Genomic DNA, 19233 nt, shown 5'->3' with positions numbered 1-19233 from the left:
GCTCTCTGGGCTTGGAAGGGCTTGAGCGTTTCCGTAGAAACGAACGAGAAATATTGAAGAGGGCCAACGCTCGTCTTGTTCACGTTGGCGTTGCTCGCGAATTTCGTTCTCCATTTTAATTTCACTGATTTAGTGATTTATTTATTAGATGATTATTCATTAGTTTGAGAGCAGCACAAAACACGTCTGCACTCGCCGAATCCCTAATGACTAACTTAACCTTTATTGTAAGCAAATCTTGAAGCCAAGCGGTTTTTTCTGCTCTAAAGCTCACCTTAAGCTTAGCATCCATTCAAAAATTCACTAACATATTCTTAAAGCACTGAGTCATCTCCTCAATTTCACTTAAATTTGATTTTTAATAAAATCTTGTTTTTTTTTTTTGACAAAAATTCGATTACAGTCTTAGCAAAGACGTTAGAATAATAAGATGCTTAACACCATACGATTTTTGCTTCTTTTGGTGTTGGCTCTAAGGCTGTCTCCAGGCTCTTTCGAATATTTTTTCAAAAGCCAGAGAGCTCTGAGCAACCCAGTCCGAAGTTAATTATTTCGGAACACGTTCCTTCATAATTATTTTATTAAGTGGAAAGTTACAAATATGAAAGTTACCATTCCATTTTGACATTGAGACTCTCTTTCATAATTCCCTGAAGTGCTTCTGTAGGCATCCCTGAATGGCTTCTGGATGCCTTCCCCGAAATGCTTCTGTACGAATTCCTGAAAGCTTCTTACGAAAATATTTCATTTTTTATTTTTTATATTGATGATGGAGGTTTTTTTTTTAATTCGTTTATTGAATCATTAAGAAACTATTTAACTATTTACAATAAAACATTAAGGAGGGCAAATCCAGGAATCCCCGCGGTATGGCCGTGAAGCATTGCTTCGCGAGGACGATCAGGATTTTCTCTCTCGGCTCTTCTGAGCTCGGTGGTTATCGCTGCGGCGAAGCTGTTGACCGCTTGCCCTTCCGCCTCCCCCTGCAGCATGAATGGGACTAGGTTGTCCGCACTCAGTCTGCTGCCAAGTACGGTTTCCAGAGAGCTCCGTTCCCTAGCGTATTTATCGCACGAGAAGAGAACGTGCTCAGCTGTTTCGCTCCGCCCACTTCCGCACCATGGGCAATCATCCGCTTCCTCATGTCCAAAGCGCTTCAGATAGCTGCGAAAGCAACCGTGCTCGCTGATCAGCTGCGTTAGGTGGAACGTTATTTTGCCATGCTTCCGTTCTAGCCACGGTTGAGGTTGGGTATCAGCTGCTGCGTCCAGCGACCCTTAAGCTCGTTGTTCCACCTGTGCTGCCATGTCTCCAGGGTGTGCTGCCTTGCTTCAGCTCGTATTGCCCTCTTGACGCAGGGGGAGAAGCTTCGACCATGGGTTTGGTTGAAGACCACTTCGTTTTCCTGCGCTAAAAGGTCTAGAGGCGGTATTCCTGCGATCACCAGTGCCGCCGCGTTTTACACTGTTCTGAAGGCGCAGCAGATATGCAGTGCCGACAGTCTGTGGGTAGTATTTAGGCCCTGAACGTAGCTTTCGGTTCCAAGCGCTTTTGCCCAAACCGGGGCATATAGCATGGTCGCTCGGGTGACGCTCGTCAGCAGCCTTCTACTCGCCTGTTTTGGGCCTCGGGTGTTCAACATTATGGTTGATAGCGCCCGATTTACACCTGCTGCTTTCGAGCTTGCGTAGGGTAGGTGTTCCCGGAACGAAAGCCTGGTGTCTATCATGACTCCCAGGTACTTAATTGCCCGAGAGGAGGACACCGTGGTACCGCCTACTTCGACAGTGGCCGTCTCCACTGCCTTCCTTGAGCTAATCAGGACAGCCTCAGTCTTCTCCGGCGCCAGCTCTAGCCCCATTGAACTGAGCCAATGTTCGATGGCCCTGATGTTTTACAGCTTTCTTCGGCCTTGCCGGGATACTTGTCAACAACGAGCAAGGCCACGTCGTCCGCGAAGCCTACGATCTCGCTCCTCCCGACCAGCGGTAGGCGAAGTATCCCGTCGTACATGGTGTTCCACAGAAGCGGGCCGAGGACCGAGCCTTTCGGGACTTCACCGGTGACCTGGTGCCTGAAGACTCCTTCCGACGACTCGCACCCGATCAGAAAAATAGCTGCCGATGATCCTGACAAGGTAGGCTAAGACGCTGAAGCCAATCAGTGCTTCTAAGATCCGGTACCACCTTGCTGTGTTAAAGCGTTCCTGATGTCTAGTGTGACCATGAGGCAGAACTCTTTGCTACCCCCCTTCCATTTGGTGCCCTCGATTGCTTGGGCCGCTACTTCGACCACTCTGTTGACAGCGTCGACGGTGGACCGCGCTTTCCTGAAGCCAAATTGGGGCCGTGAGAGGTCACCCGCGTCGGCGATATCCCTATCTAGCCGAATCCACACCAGTTTCTCCAGGAGCTTGCCAGTTCCATCGTTGAGGCATATTGTCCGGAACGATGAAGGCTCCTCGGCTTCCCTGGTTTTGGGAGGAGAAACAGCTTTTGTATTTTCCAGCAACTCGGGAAGACTCCTTCCGTCAGGCACTTGATGATGGAGAAGGTGGTATTGTGTGTTTGCGAAAAATCCTGGAGTTACTGCGGTACTACCGCGAGGCTATGCTTCGCAGGCCGAGGATGCGCTCTCGATTCCTATTGTCTTCAGCGAAATTGCTGATTTGGCCCCAGAAAGTCTGGTCAATGATCATGCGTATTCCAAGGATCCTTAATGAAACCTTCCTGTCGCGGTCAAATTGCTGGAAATTAAAAATGATATGCTCATCCGGGATAATCGCGGCCCTTTGTCAACTGCTTGCACCGTCTTTGCCACCATTCCAAGCTATTAGTTCTGGCGTTGGCTTTTATGGCTTGCCTCTGAGCAATACTGGACTGTTCGCGATCTTCTTCACCTCGTCGTAGATCTCCTTTGCTTCCACGGCCAGCAAGTCTATAGGAAGAGTTTCAGCTATGACTTAAGCTGCGTCGTCCGATATCGTCCAAAAACCGGAACACAGCCTCAGGGCACACCGCCTGTGGACCTTTTCTCGGACGCTTCGGCCAATATCGCGGCTGAGTACAGTGCTGTCGCCCTGCAGACAGACTGCTGAATGAGTAGTTTATTCGCGCTAGAGCCCCAGTGACCCTAGCCGCCTTCCTGTTCGCTTCCGCCAGATGCTCTGTGAACGACAGCCAAGTGTCAAACATGAAAACCCCTAGGTATCTTATCGTTCGTGCCGACAAGACCGTGAAGCTTCCTACTCGGATGGTGGCTGGCTCTACCAGTTTGCGGCTCGGTCTCCGTTTTGTAGTGTGCTCTTTGGTGCAAATATATGCATTATCAAGGCTCCCAGCTTCTCGATCGCTATTTGCCACTATTACCAAGGCAATATCGTCCTTAGTTCTTCCTGATAGTGGCAACCTTAGCACCCCATCGTACATTGCGTTCCACAGCAGTGGCCCAAGTACTGATCCCTGGGGGACTGGTTACTCTGGTTACTCTGTGCTCAATTCTCCCTCTGTATCGTAGAGTAGTACTCGGTCGCTAAAATAGGACTTAAGTATGCCCACCAACGCGTCCAGTACACCTAGGTGCTGTCCTATGGTGACGTCCTGAGGGTCATCAGGGTTCGAAAGCCTTGTCCATGTGGTCGATCAGGCATATCGGTTTGCATAAAGATGGGCTGTCGGGAGGCTTATTTGGCTCCTTTTGTGAGGTACGGGCTAAATAACTTAGCGAGTGGTTCCGGGTGCCCATCTAGCCCTGGCGTTTTTCCCGGTGACCTTGGCGACCTAGCGGATTTCATCTGGTAGGAATTATAATAGCGATGTGTTTCCTGGAGCCGCGTGTTTCCAACTAAGTGGTTGCCACCTGGAGTATTACTGTTAATAAATGACATTTCTTACTCAAAAGCATTTTATACCTACCGCCAGGTTTATTTAGTCTCTTATTCCTTTTGCCAGCTTTATATTTTCGCTCGCCACTATAGAGCAGACGCAGACCACGTAGACGCTCACTAGGGGTCAGACGCTCCGTGGATTTTAGTGTTGGCTGTTGGTCCGCTCCTTGACCTTTGACACCTATACTTTCTAGTCCACCTTGTTGGTACTATTTTCAATAGGATTCCATGAGTTGCTGCCAAGGATTCCCGTCAACAGGCCAAGAAAGTATGCTATGATCAGCGACAAGATCCTTTGCCGAATTGCGGAGCTTCTGGCGGGTAGCGAAGGCATTCGCTGAGAACCGCCACCTGTGGTCGACTGCGGCAGTGCAGCCGCACCAAACCGGTAGCTTAAGCCATTTAGCAACACTAGTTACTTAGCTGACTGCGCGATCAGCTAGCCTGACATTGCATCTTTAGTGATTTTCGATAATGTATCCCAGCTGTGCAGCATCCGTTTCTAATAAAGAATTCTTTGGCAGCGGCACTCAGCCGTTCTTGTAAACATCCTAAAGCCTGACCTAAGCAGATTTGACTGCTCTCTTTGGACACTTCCTAATCTTAAGAACCCAAGAGCGAGGCTCTCCCGAAATACAAATATTGTTCATATACTGAGGCTTCTCCTCAATCAAATTTGCATTTGATGTTTAGCCTTAATTGATATCTGAATAAAGTATAAATAAAGTAAAATATAACTGCACCAAAACAATAAACCAAGAATATTTTTTAACAATAAATGTTATTAATTCAAAGCTTATGAAAAAACTCTTTGGCTAAACAGTGGCAATAACAAACATAGGGGGGAAAAATTACTCCGCACAAATTCAGATATCAAGCGGAGGGCCTGTCTGTGGTCAGAGCGAAACGTAGTCTGTAGAAAGAGAGTTTGGAAGATAGTTTGGAGAGACGGAGTCAGTAGAAAGAAAGCCTGTTGAGAAAGAGTGAGACGGCACAAATTTACATTTAAAATTAGCAAGGCTACGAGTCAACAACACAAGGCAACGAAGCAGCAGAGAAGCTGCAGCCGCGAAAGTCAATAGAAGGAAGATCGCTACGTCGAGACGTTCGGGAAAAGGAAAGCAAAGTCCGAGCACACGTGGGGCTAACGCGTTATAATCTCTCCCAGCGATAGCCTGGAGAGTCAGCCGTATAGGCAGCAATTCCCAGCTAGCACCCAGCAGCGCAGACCGCGTCGTTCAGGACAACGCGAGCCGCACGACATCAGAAACGAGGCCGTCGAACAGGCCCATCCAGGTCCGCCGCGTCGGCTTGAAGAAGGGGTTAGGTTGGAACGTTCGCCTTTCACTGGGCGTCTCGGTACAGGGAATGCGGCGTAAACCAGGCGTTTGCATGGAGCGTCAGAAGGCACTGAACAGGCGTCTGGCGGACCAGTCCGGACAGAGCAAAGGGCAGGAGGTTGCGGCTAGCAAGGCGTTTATCTTGAGAGCCCAGCACCTGTCTGGTTCCTTAGTCTGGGTACGGGGACGCTTCCCTAAGCCCACAGTACATCTCGTCGACACCAAGGTCGTCCACGACGGAGGAAAATCTCACCACTGGAGATCGAATTGAAGTGTAAAGCGAGCCACATTAAAACAAGCTTGATCACGTTTGCTATAAATTTGATGGGACGAACACACGACATCTTCTGAGCTAGCCGTGCGGTTCGTAGGGAGCAGACCAAACAAAATCAATTCGTTACGTCTGGCGCCCAAAACGTAATTATCCCGGCAGTATACTTGTGAGAAGCCAGCCATGTAAGCTATTGACGAAAGACTCGCCAGGACTGCAGAGAGACGCAAGGGCGTAAGTACGGAAATGAGAAGACTACGCCAGGTATAAACCAACTCAGCGGCAGTCAGTAGAAAAAATGTTGACGCAAATCCCGTATGAGCCTTGGGCAACAGTGTGTGCTGACTTCGTCGGACCATTGCCGAGGTCGAAGCACGGAAACAGTATGTAGTTGGTGCTGATCGACAGGTTTTATAAATGGACTGAGTTGCAAACAGCTAAGGCGGAGACGTTGCAGAAGCGTTTAGGGAACGCATAGGTACGAGGTCCTGTAAAAACAATGATAGCACAGGTTGCCGGACAGAACCAGAGGAATTGGTATAAAAGATGGCCCGAAATTATGATGTCTGTAAATTCCAGTGTACCAGAATCTACGAGCAACTCACCTGCATTTTTGACTCAAGGCCGCGAGCCGAGGCTACCGGACGGAAGGAAACGCCGAGAAGATGAAGGAAATCTTCGAGATAGTACGGAGAAACCTGGAGAGAGTTTTCCAAGATCAAACAAGACACTTATGTCTACGAAGAAGACAATGGAAGCCAAAGATTGGTGACGTCGTGCTTGTCAAAGAGCACCATTTGTCAAAAGCGGCAGAGGGATTTGCGGTCAAGCTGGCTCTGAGGTTCGATGGGTCGTACCAGATTGTGGACTTCGTATCGCCAGTGATATGGAAGGTCCGCCTTCGGATGGATAGAAAGGAAGGGACGGTAAACATCAAGGACCTAAGCCAAAGGATCAGGTGGAGGAGGATGGCGAGAAGAAGGACGCGGATCCAACGGGAGGAAATGGGGAAAGTATGCAATAGGACCAACAGTACCTGTGAATGGACGGAGCAAGTCATCTGTTGAAGCGTCGGTCCCAAGGCGAGAGACAACGGGAACATGTCGCGAGCAAACCACATAAGACAGGAGGAAAAGCGGGAAAGGTTGTGAGGAGAAGGAGTCAATACAAACGTTAGGCCGTCTAGCTGTCACTAGAGTCAACGGGGCCTATCGATTATTGAACACCGTAGAAAAGGGAGAGATGGTACGGATGACCGGGCAGCAACGTAAGGATGGGCGACTGTAGTCAGAGACAGACCGAGGCAGACTGAAGACCGTGGCCCGGAATACAGAGAGGTAGAAGACGTAACGGTGCTGGGGAGAAGACAAAGATGCCGAGGGAAATAAACGAAAGGACCAAGAGGAGACTCGAAAACCGAGGCATCGTGGGAAAGGCGTCCGAAGTGTTGGGCGCAGACGATTAGAAGCAACATGAGCACTCGCATCAAAACTGATTTAATCAAAAACAAGAGAGAATGCTATAGTCGAGTTCCTTAACTATCAGATACCCTACTAGTGGGATTGCGAACGAGAATTTTCATTATTGGGGAATAAAATGAGAAAAAATTTAAAAATTGCTTAAAAGTGTGGGCGTTTAGTAAACCGATAAAAATTGGCAAAACAAACAAAAAAACGAAGAAATATCTAAACATTTTTCAATAGTGTGGGCGTGACAGTTTTGAGAGGTTTTAGGGCGATAGAGTGTGCGTGGCTAAAATTTTTTTTAAAATCTATAATAAATAATAATTAAATATATCGATAATAATAATAAAATTATGAAAAAATATCCAACAATTTGTATAACCATTGCTCGTAGAGTAAAAGGGCATAAGGAATCGTTTCCAACCATATAAAGTATATATATTCTGGATCAGGATCAATAGCCGAGTCGATCTAGCCATGTCCGTCTGTCCGTATGAACGTCGAGATCTCAAGAACTATAAAACTATAAGGTTGAGATTCAGCATACAGATTCTAGAGACAAAGAAGCAGCGCACGTTTGTTGACCCATGTTGCCACGCCCACAAACCACACGAAACGTCTACACTTTTTAAATATGTGTTTATATTTTTACACAGTTTTATTAGTCTTGTAAATTTCTTTCGACTTGCCAAAAACTTTTTGAACAATTTTTAAATTTTTTCTCATTTTATTTGCCAATATCTGATTTTTATGAAATTTCGCGTCTGTTATGAAATTTTGAGTTCGCATTCACACTAGCTGAGGTATCTGATAGTCTATTGATAGTTCGACTATAGCATTCTCTCTTGTTAGATAATATTTTATATATTTCTCCAAAAAAGTAAATTCGTTTCTAAGAAAAGTCAAATATCATTCTACCTATAGCACAACGGCTTGTTTGACTTATCGTTGTCGCAAGTTAAATATATTCGACACTCGTTTGGTGTCCGGAGTAGCACCAAAGACACTAGAATTATTCTAGAATTATTCTAGTGTCTTTGGTGCTACTCTGGACAGAAACACAATTTCTGGACTTGTTACAAGACATAGATCCGACCAAACGAGTGTCGAATATATTTAACTTGCGACAACGATAAGTCAAACAAGCCGTTGTGCTATTGGTAGCACCCTTTACTCAATTTGAAGAGCCATATCATCCTACTTTCGAGGTGACAATCGAAATAGGTACCGTAATAAAAGAGAAATCAGAGAAGTCAACCAAGCGAATTCATGGTTTTTGCCATGCAAGCTTTCTGAGGCCAAGTAATTGTATAGCTGGCATTAATTGGTCCGATCCGTACTCCTGCAACATAAAGGCGGATGCCATTCAGTCATTATTTAACTCTTGTATTCCGAAGTACTATCCCTCAATCTTTAACAAACCTCCTTGGCTTAATAAAGAGTTGACACACCTAAGAAAAGTCCCGACTTTATAGAAAATTTAAATAAAAATATCGGTTCTCAGTCTATCCTTTCCAAATATTTAAGTGCTCGCATAAATGTTACCGTGCTTAATTCTCAGCGTTACAAGAGCTATTTAAACCGTTGTAAGTTCAGCTCGCACAAGATCCGAAATAGATTTATAATTTCGTTAACACTAAGCGCAAAACAATTTCTTACCCTTTGTTTAGGCAATGAGCTTTTTCATTGACTTTGAGAAATGGTGTGGCAATTTATAAACACGGTCAAGTTAATGTATCAGTTAATATTTCAGTTTTATTTCAATATATTTTGCCGCACAGGACTGTAGGGTATAAAACGAACGGCGGCAGTGCCTGTGCCAAACCGATTAAGAGTTAAATTGCATCACAGCAGTACCGGGGTAATCAACACTTAATTTGCAACTGATAGTGCTATGCAGAAGACAAATGAGCGAGTTTCACAAAATAAAGATTAAAACAGCTGTGCTTACTCTCTATTGAGAGAGATGATCATAGCATAAAGGGGAATGCAAAATCTATTGCTGCACAGAGCAATGTATAAGAGTGACAAATAAAATAACTCAAATTTATGATGAGATGCTGCTGGCTGCGGGCTGCATAACCAAACACCCTTATTCGCAGTTTTGGGAAAATACTACGGTAAAATCGGATCAGGCAATAGCCGATCTATTTTCCAAGTTTTTCAAACAACGTATTACCTTATTCCGAACGCGGTATCAAGGCCGAATCCATTATTTTGTCCCACTCTAAACGAAAGCTCACTGCTTTACGACCTTCAGCGTGTTAAGCCTGTCTATTCGCCAGGTCCCGACGGAATCCTTGGCTGTGTACTCAGATTCTGTATCCTAACCCTGCAATCTTCACAGTTCCCAAATATATGGAATAAGTCGTTTGTGTCTCCTCTTTATAAAAAAGGTAGCAAATTGGATGCAAGCAATTACAGAGAAATCTCTAAATTGGCGGCTATCCGTAAGATTTTTGAAAATGTTATCAATCCTCATATGCAGCACCTTTGTAGATGAATCATATCACCGTGTCAACTCGGTTTTATGAAACGCAGATCAACAACGACTAACCTCTTGGAGCTAACTTCTTTCGTAATACAGATGTTATCTACACTGACTTAAGTAAAGCATTTGACTCTGTTATTCTTTACCTTCTAGTAAGGAAGCTTGATCTATTAGGTTTCCCTGTTGATCTTCTAAATTGGATTTCAAGCTATCTGAATGGCAGGACGCAAAAAGTCCTCTTTAAAAATTCGTTATCTTCTATTCTCCGAGTCACATCCGGTGTCCCACAAGGGAGCCATCTTGGTCCGCTTCTTTTTACCTTATTCATTAACGACCTCCCCTTAATAATAAAACATTTGCGTGTACTTATGTACGCAGACGATGTTAAATTATGCCTCCAGTACAAGGATACTTCTTGCCATTTGGACTTACAATCTACACCGATTTCAAATATGGTGCCGTGATAACATATTAAACTTAAATGGCTCCAAGTGTAATGTTATGACCTTTTTCGTGTCAACCCAATATGCACGACTTACACTCTAAGTAAGTGCCCTTTGGACAGAATAACACGGGTTGATTAAACTTTTTTTCTGACCATATTTCGCCTATTGTCAAATAGGCCATGAGTGTACTTGGTTTTATAAAAAGATGGTCAAAGGAATTTGATGATCCTTACATGAACAAACCCTTATTAATTTTGCTAGTTTGGCCGTTATTAAGTATGCATCACCTGTTTGGAGTCCACAATTCGAAGTTCACTTTGACCTATATTATCTTTTTACTATAATAGACTTTATCCTATTTCCTTGACATTCTACCGCCATTAAGCAATTAATAAATATATCTGAAACATCCGAAATTTTTGGATATTATTTCATAATTTTAATTGTCTTGTAAGGTTCTATCAATTTGCCAAAAAACTTTTGGCCACGCCCACTCTTACGCCCTAAATCCGCCGAAAACTGCCACGGCCACGCTTTCGAAAGCGTTTTTTTTTATATCTATTGGCCACGCCCACTCTTATGCTTTAGCTGAGTAACGGATATCTGATAGTCGGGGAACTCGTCTATAGCATTCCCTCTGGTTTGGCAGTAATATGTTATATAAATTAATAATTTTCCATTCGTCTTATAATTATTAACTTTTACTAAGGTGAACATAATCTTTAAATGCTCGAACGGTAAATATCTGATTTATTTATCATTTTAATCATTGCACTTGTCCATAGCATTTAATCAATGTTTTGAAATATATATTTTTTAATACAAAACTACTTTGCAAAATATTTCATTGCATCATACAATAAACTTTTTTTCAATTATGTCGTTCTTATTATAGGCATGTGTTATATCTGGTGAATCTGGAGCTGGGAAAACAGAGAGTACCAAATTTATACTGCAGTACTTATGCACAATTACTTCAAACGTTTCATCCTGGGTACAGCAGCAGATTTTAGAGGCCAACACTATTTTGGAAGCATTTGGTAAACTACCTATTTTTTCAGATAAATAAATCTTTAAATATCGGCAGGGATCACATATCTGACCCTATACATTATATTTCATTACATTATATTTAATTAATTCATTAATTAATAATATATAGGTTTTTAATAGATACAAGATAGGTTTAGATAGGCTTTAATAGATACAAATCAAAAGCTTTTAATTAATTCAGCCAATTGATTGCTAACATGTCGACTTTGTAGAATACAATTAAGCTCTACGGCGCTTCAGCCGGGCAAAATTTTCGTTCGTAATCCATGCAGAGAATCTCTCTTGTACTCGCGCTTGGAGTAATCATTTAAAATTGCTCACGTATTTTTATTATGAACAAGAAAGAACTAAGGTTTATAGGTATTTGCGTGGAAGAGCGTAGAGAAATATTAATTTAAAAAAACAAGAGAGAATGCTATGAGTTTCCCGATTATCAGTACTAGTGTGAATTCGAACTCGAAATTTAATCATTTTTCTGGGATATCGATAAAAATGAGAATTTAATAATTATGTGGGCGTGACCGGCTTGGCGTCTTTAGTTCGTTAAAGTGGGCGTGGCAAAAACTTTTTTGACAAATCGATAGAAAATTACAAGACTAATTAAATTATAAAAAAATATCCAAAAATGGCTCAAAAATGTAGGCGCGGCAGTTGCTATAATAGTTCCTGAGATCTCGACTTTCATACGGACACGCGGACATGTATGAATTTCGGATCCCTCCGAACTTGTTTCACGCGGCGTGTTCCACACTGAATGAAATACAACCACAACACCCTATACACCCATAAGTGAGGATATGATGCACCGTAACTCAAACGTCGAACACGAAGGCTCTACCCTCGATATGGGTACCAACCACAGCCACCACGATACTCCCACCAGGGGGCCTACCTCAATGAGCAGTCTTAGATAGCTTCACAACCCGTCGTACCGAAAAAAGAGGCTCGGTAGGCCTCCTCCTTTTGCTCCGACAAGCGCTTTCGTTTATCGTACGGCTCGATTCGCGAGAAGATAGACGCGATATAGAAAAGAGAGCAGAGACGAGGAAATTAACATAATGTAAAATAACTCTAATAAATATTAATGTTAGTCGATCTAATTATGTACTAAAAAAGTAAAAATTGATTGCTTTAAGATCGGCAGTGAGTCAAGATCACAGATAATAGGATAAAGTCTATTATAGTCAGAACATAATACTCTGTAAGGGTCATGAAACTCATAGTTCGATCTATAATGATTTAAGATAAGGGGTATATAGTTTCTAGTGAACCTACTTGGAACCGAGAAGTTAAGCCGACTAATCCAGTCGGGACTCGCAACATCACCACGAATAAGCTTACAAATAAAGACTGTACCGAGCATAGTTCTACAGCTAGCTAGGGAAGGTAAATTAATTAAAAGTTTAACCAAGGGCTTAAATATTTAGAAAGGATGGACTGAGAACAGGTATTTTTAAATTTTGTATAAAGTCTGGACTTGACATTTCTTAGGTGTGTCAACTCTTTATTAAACCAAGGAGGTTTAGAGATTGACGGATAGTACATCGGAACACAAGAGTCAAAAAATGATTTAATTGTGATATAAAACATATTAATGACATCCGTCATTATGTTGCACGAGTAAAGATCGGACCAATTAAAGCCAGCAATAAAATTGTTTAGCCTCCGAAAATTTGCATGGCGAAAACGGTGAATTCGCTTTGTTGATTTCTATGAATTTACTTTAAATACCGTACCTATGTCGACTTTCACCTCGAAAGTAGGATGATATGGATCTTCAGGTTTAGTAAGAGGTGCTACCCTGGACAGAAACACACTTTCAGGACTTGTTACAAAACATAGATCTAACAGTCGACCAAGAGAGTTTCGAATATAATTAACTTGCGACAACGATAAGTCGAGCAAGCCGTCAATAAAGTCATGTTGTGCTAAAGAGGGAAGGATATTCGATTTTTCTTCTGGGGACCCCGTTGTGTCAGGTGTATTAAAATCACCTAGATCTACCAATTGGTCCAATTGGTTTATTTGGTTTGGTTTATGCAGATGTTCGGGGAATTCAGAAGATGGCGGAATGTATGAGCACGTAATATAAACTGATCTGTCGGAAAATTCTTAGGTACGGGACTCGTCAAAAAGTAAATCCTCTCACCGCAATTAAGACTCCACCTCCCCGCCTGGAGGGACGGTCATACATTTAGATTGTGTACATACGTGGGAAGACTTCGGTGTTAAGTATCTCCGGCTTTAACCAAGTCTCTGTGAACACTATTATATGGGATGCAAAGGAAAGGCTATCACAATACAATTTCGTTAGTTTGCTACGCAAGCCTCTATCATTTTGATAGAAAATAGTAAGAATCATTGTTAGTTTTTTGAAGAAGATGAAGAAGATGAAGAGGCGGACGTGGCCACGTGAGGGAAGTTTAATTCCCACGGGCCCATTTTTCCTATTTTTGATCTTAGCTTCGAACTCTTTTACCACCATACTATCCGTCCAAAAATCACCAGAACATATGGTCGAAAAAAGCTTATTACGGACAGTTATCTTGAAAGATGATATGTCCCTAGCGTGAGAGAAGTTAAATTTTTCCACTTTTATATTATTGGCTTTTGTTTTATCTTGTATATAAGACAGTACATCAGATGATGTTTGATCAGGGGAAAGCCGAGAAACGAAACTTTGTTTCTTAAGTGGAACCACCGCGAGGGGTTTTGGTCCTGCCGATTGTATTTCTGAAGTGCAAACTTGTGCCGGTAGTCCGGACTCAATGTTCCCTTGTGGTGGTAAACTAATCGTGACAGGTAGAATCACTGGTTGAGAGACCAGTGGAGACAATTCGGAACTTGAGCAATATCAGGGTGGGCTCCCTCCACAACGGATTGATCCAAATCGTTTTAGCTGCCGATCTTAACAACATATTCGGATTTGCTGCGAATGACAGCTGATCAGTTGTGGAGTCCTGTTGATCATTTGCCCGTTGTTGCGGGGCCTTATGCAGCCTACCACCAGCGGCTTTTTTGCGCTTTGGAGGTTCCTCTAATTGCTTAATACCATTAAACTGTGAATTAAGCGCGGAAAGAAGATCATCGGCTCGACGAAAAATATCTTTAGCTACGCAAAAACTTGTTGATAAGTTCTTTCAAGCCACCTTTAGTTTGGCGCCTAACCGGTTTCATCTCGTTCGCAACCACAAGGCAAGCATCACAACGGTCATTTAGATTTTGACCCTTTCCTAGGTCACACATAGCCAACAAATCATTTTTGGCTGCTCAGGTTTTATAACCTGGCAGCAATTTTTATAAAAGCAAACAACATTTACTGTTTCCATATTTGTCTAAAATCAGACCACTGTGCACGAAAACACAAGAAAAAAAACTTTCAAGCGAGCTGTTAAAAGAACCGCACGAGAGCAGTCTGTACGCTCAGAAATTTTAGTTTTGTGTGGGCTAAACGACTCTCCTCCTCCGGAACACTTCCACCGCGAACACTGCCAGCCGTTGAGTCTTCTCTTGATCATCCAGGACTCTCTCGAAGGTCCAGTTTTCGCCAAGGCGCTGCACTTCAAGGTCTCGCAAATCTGCATATAGGGGGAAATCGCACAATATGTCCATCCATGCGGTCCTCATATGGATCTTCACATGCGCAAGGAGTGGTATCGCTGAGGGCTCTCCCGTGCAAAAATGCATTGAACGCAGGAAAGACTTCCTCATCGAGAATCCAAAACATGGATCGCGATAGGCGAGAGTGATGGGATAAACCTATGCGTCACCCGTCCTGGTTCGCTGTCGTCGTCCCATCTGTTCTGCCAACTCTGCAGTAAACACTCCTCTAGACGAGTCTTCCTCTGCTCCCAGGTTAGACACGCAATGTCCTCGCCGTAAAGTCAGTCGTTCTCCTCCAGCGGGTATCCACGTTTTAGCTTGTATTTTACCGCTAATAACTTAGCAGCCAAGTCAAGCGGGGGAGCTCTAATAAGTACCTGCAGTGCCACTGCGGACACTGTTCGGCATACCGAAAGGCATCCAAGCAGGATTAGCCTCTGGCAGGAGCCTATTCGCCTCTGGGCAGCTACTTGTTCCGCGGTGTCATACCATACCGGGGTACCAAATAGCACACAAGTTGCCATGAGTCTGTCATATATGGTCTGCCTGGCTCGAGGACTGAACCCCCAGTGGGCTCGAAGCACACGTGCCAATGCTCTAACGACTCCGGTCATCCGCTGGCGAAGCGAAGCTATGTGCGTGAGGAATTTCATTCCTTCACTGACTGTGACCGCTCCAGCCAACCGCACCGTAGGCGCACGTTTCAAGGCATCTTTCAGCAGCATTATTACCGTCTTGCTGGTCGAGACGGCAACCCCAACTGGTCCTTTGAGTAGCGAGACAACTCGTGGGAACTTCCACTCGGCGGGAAAGTATCCCAATCGGATGCATAAGGAAAACAACGATGCTAGGTGTTTAGTTATGGCGCACCAGACTGCGCCTTGCAGATAGTGCTTTTAATGCCGTCCAAGCCGGGAGAGCGCCTGCTCTTCAACCGGGCACCACATACATCAACCTCGAATGCTGCACCCCAATCAGTGATCAACTCGCCATTCACGCGGAGGCACCCAATCTCCATGCATACGAAGGGTTTCCAGTCATTAATTTATGCCCTCCCAATGAGCTTGTTGTAGTTGGCTGAGGCACGCCTCAGCTCGACCACTACAAGCTCTACAGCGGCACCGTCAACACGACGCCTTCCATCTTGGAGGCGCAAAGGTCGGCAGTCCACCAACCTGTTCTCCTGCTGGGCGATCGAATCAACGTTCTTCCCAGCGCAATATCACATACATTATGTACTATATTGCGTAGGGTCGAAACTTGCTGGTCCATCGGCGACTCTGAGAAGTTTTCCGGCTTCTCTACTAACCATTTTCTCTTTGAACAATCGCCAACGTGCATTGGAGAAGTTCCAGGACGGCACAGGAGCTATGCTCTCAACTGCGAGCGCGGTAGTTGGTTCGGCCACAACAGTAATGATGTTGTGGTCACTCAATTCCAACTCGTCCACTCTCAACTCATATGTGGCCCGCATAGATGCTGCCTCATTGACGATTGTCACGTCGATATCACTACTAGCTCTGTAATTATCGAACGTGTACATCTCTGTTGACTGGCTTAGGGCGGCGACTCTTGCGCCCAGCATCCACTCTGACCGCAGCTCACCCCGTCTGTAGTTAACTTGGCCCTCGGCATGACGAGAGAGTTTGCCAAGCCACATGGGGGACACTGCATTTGCGTCGAGGCCCAGGATTGCGGGGGTGGTGCTGGCCTGCAGCAGGACTGCATCCATTTATGGGGGCTTTTGCACTTTGCCGCGGTGTGGCCTTGTTGCCCGCTCTAGCGGCAAACTTTATATTTTTGTCGGCATTCGCTGACCTTGTGTTCGAAACCCACGCATCTGTGGCAGGCGTAGGTGCGGACAAAGACACTAGAATAACAAGATGCGTAACGCCATACGAATTTTTGGCACACGAATTTTTCTCCGTGCCTCTAGAGGTGGTTCTAGGCTCTCTTAAATTTTTGTTCGAGAGAGAGAGAGCGGAGAGCGCTACAGCAAACAGCTCTTTTCTACGCATATAGTGATAGCAGACAACTGTATGTGTGCACACGTGCATACGTGCTCATACATGAGCATCATGCATAAACGTTCGCTTATAAACGTTCGCTCGCCCCTAAGCTTGGAGTACAAAGTCCTTTTATATAACTCCGTTTTAAAACCCATATGGACCTATGGCTCCGAGCTAGGGGCAACGCATCGAGAAGCTATATCGACATAGTACAGCGAGCACAGTCTCGGATTCTGAGAATCATTACTGGAGCTCCATGGTTTCTTCGGAACGAGAATATACACAAAGACTTACAAATAAAACTTGTTATTGAGACAATAGCAGAGAAGAAAGTAAAATACAATAAAAAACTAGTGCCACTCCAAATCCTCTTGCAAGAAAACTTATTTGAGTATGCAGCTAAAGCCGACTGCATCAGAACGACCAACCAGCCCAGCGTTAAATTTGTTAGGCCACACAGCACGAATCATTTCATAAAATGATATTTAGTTAGTTTAGAATAAGATTTGAAAACTTATTGTTAGTCTCTTAAGTAAAAGGGAAGATTCAATAAATAAGCAAAACATGGAAAAAAAAAATCAGCCTTTGTGGTGAAGTCCTAAAAAACCAGATTATAAAAATAGTTCAAAATGCAGACGCATATAGCGTTATAGCTGATGAAAGTGCTGATGTGTCTGGATCAGAGCAATTGTCAATAGAGTTGAGGTATTTCCATGAAGGCAAAAACGAAATCCATGAATCGTTTGTCGGGTTTGTGGAAATAAAAACGTTGGATGCAAAATCAATAGCTAATGCTATTGACGATTTCTTAACTAAAGCAGATCTCAATCCTGATAAATGCGTTAGACTTAGACTGGGAGGAGGGCGGTGTGCAGGAAATCTTACGCAAGAAATACAAGAAAGCTTTAGATGGAGTGAAAAATACAAAGCTATTAAACGTTTAAGGAAAATTTCGGCGATATAATGGAAGCTTTGAAAGTTTTGTCACGTGATGGCAATGCTGCAACCCGAAATAATGCCTTCTTGCTTTATAGCGCTGCTTCCAGAGTAACATTTATTATGCGTCTCACGATAATTGCGAAATACTCGGCGATGCTGGAGCCGGTAGTCAACGTGCTTCAATCAACGACTTTGGATGCGGTCAAGGCCTCTCAGCACATTAACCGCATAATACAACTGTTAAGTAGCCATCGAGATGATCCTGATAGTATAACGGATGAAGTATTAAGAGATGCAACAGTCGTTGCAGCGACAATTGGGTTGGAGGAGGATATGACATTACTTCCTCGTATATTTGGCAAGCAATGTCACAGAAATAACCATTCAGCTGAAAATAGCTCACAGTATTGGAGGAGGTCATTGATTATTCCTTACTTGGACTCAATTATTAGCTCACTCGATAGTCGGTTTTCCGATGAAAATAATGTATCATTTTCTTTGTTATATTTACATCCGGAAAAAATGCAAATAATATCAACAGACTCACTTATAACAAGTTGAAATTGAGCTTTGGCAACAAATGTGGCGCTGTAAGGAAACAAATGTATCTGAGATGACTGTTCTTGATACGATTCAGCACGCAAATTAATTTTATCCCGATATTTAAAGAGCTCTGAAGATTTTAATTGCTTTACCCTGTACAACTTGTACAGTTGAGCGATCATTTAGCAGCTTAAGACGTATAAAGACTTGGCTGCGAAGTACAATGGTAGAAAGTCGTCTTAATAGCCTGGCTTTGATGAGTATTCACCGACGACTAATTATGGACGATTTGGATGAATTCAATAACAAAGTTTTAAAAGAATTTAATAAAAACCCCAGAAAGTTATGTTTTTCCTAAGCTTTGTTTTATTAAAAGTAAAAATTGAAGTTAAAAAAACTTATTTGTTTTGTATTTACCCTTCACTCAAAAAGTGAATATTTAGTTAGGATGCGTCGCCGACGTTGCTTATACTTATTTGCACAGATGCCAAATATACCATAAAGCTGTTATATTCGAAAATAACTTAACCAAATTATGTCTCATGAATCCGGTTATCCAACCGCGATATAGGCAACAAAACTTGCCTAAAAAGGAGGAAGTGAAGGGTATCCGCTAGGGGTAGTCGCGGACCACTTTCCCACATTTAAAAAATTATAATTCTACTATCTGACACTATAATTCTACTATTCTGACAAAAAAGAAAAACAAACAAAAACGTATAAATAAAAAAATAATAAACTCAATAAATTAAATGAATTTTCAAAAAAAAAGAAGAAATAAAATAAAATTATAATAATCATAATTATTTAAACTATCAGCTATAGTATAAACCTTAGAAGAAAAAAAGAAAATGCCAACAAACTTGGCATCAGGTCATATGCCCACACATCGTTGGGAGCTCGTTGCTACCGAACAACAAGTTTGATGCGGTTCTTTTCGGCCTCGTGCCGCACGTCGGTGTGACGTGCAAATAGTGTCGGGGCAAACGGCTGATACATAATGCTGGTTGTATCGATGCGCTGGACGCGAATCGGTTCGTCGTTGAACAGGTCACTGAAGCAAGCCAAAACTATTTATATTGCTCAAAAATATAAGAAACAATAGCATACCACTACATTACAGAGGTTAAAAATTCTAACAACAAGGAAAGAAGTCTACCACTACACTACACGAATAACATAAGCAACC

General features: G+C 43.2%; 1 protein-coding gene across 2 annotated transcripts in view; it reads left to right on the top strand.

The window, feature by feature from the left end:
- The window catches only part of LOC116800951 (myosin-I heavy chain), a 661712-nt gene that overhangs the window by 222299 nt on the left and 420180 nt on the right, over positions 1-19233 (top strand). For both annotated transcript variants that reach the window (XM_032717811.1, XM_032717812.1), the window contains exon 5: positions 10793-10937. In XM_032717811.1, the coding sequence (XP_032573702.1) occupies positions 10793-10937 (145 nt within the window). The remainder of the gene's footprint in view (positions 1-10792; positions 10938-19233) is intronic.

Source organism: Drosophila sechellia, chromosome 3L (assembly GCF_004382195.2).
Source record: "Drosophila sechellia strain sech25 chromosome 3L, ASM438219v1, whole genome shotgun sequence".
Taxonomy (NCBI): Eukaryota; Metazoa; Arthropoda; class Insecta; order Diptera; family Drosophilidae; genus Drosophila; species Drosophila sechellia.
Note: the sequence above shows the minus strand (reverse complement) of the source record. Positions and strands in the feature narration are given on the sequence as shown.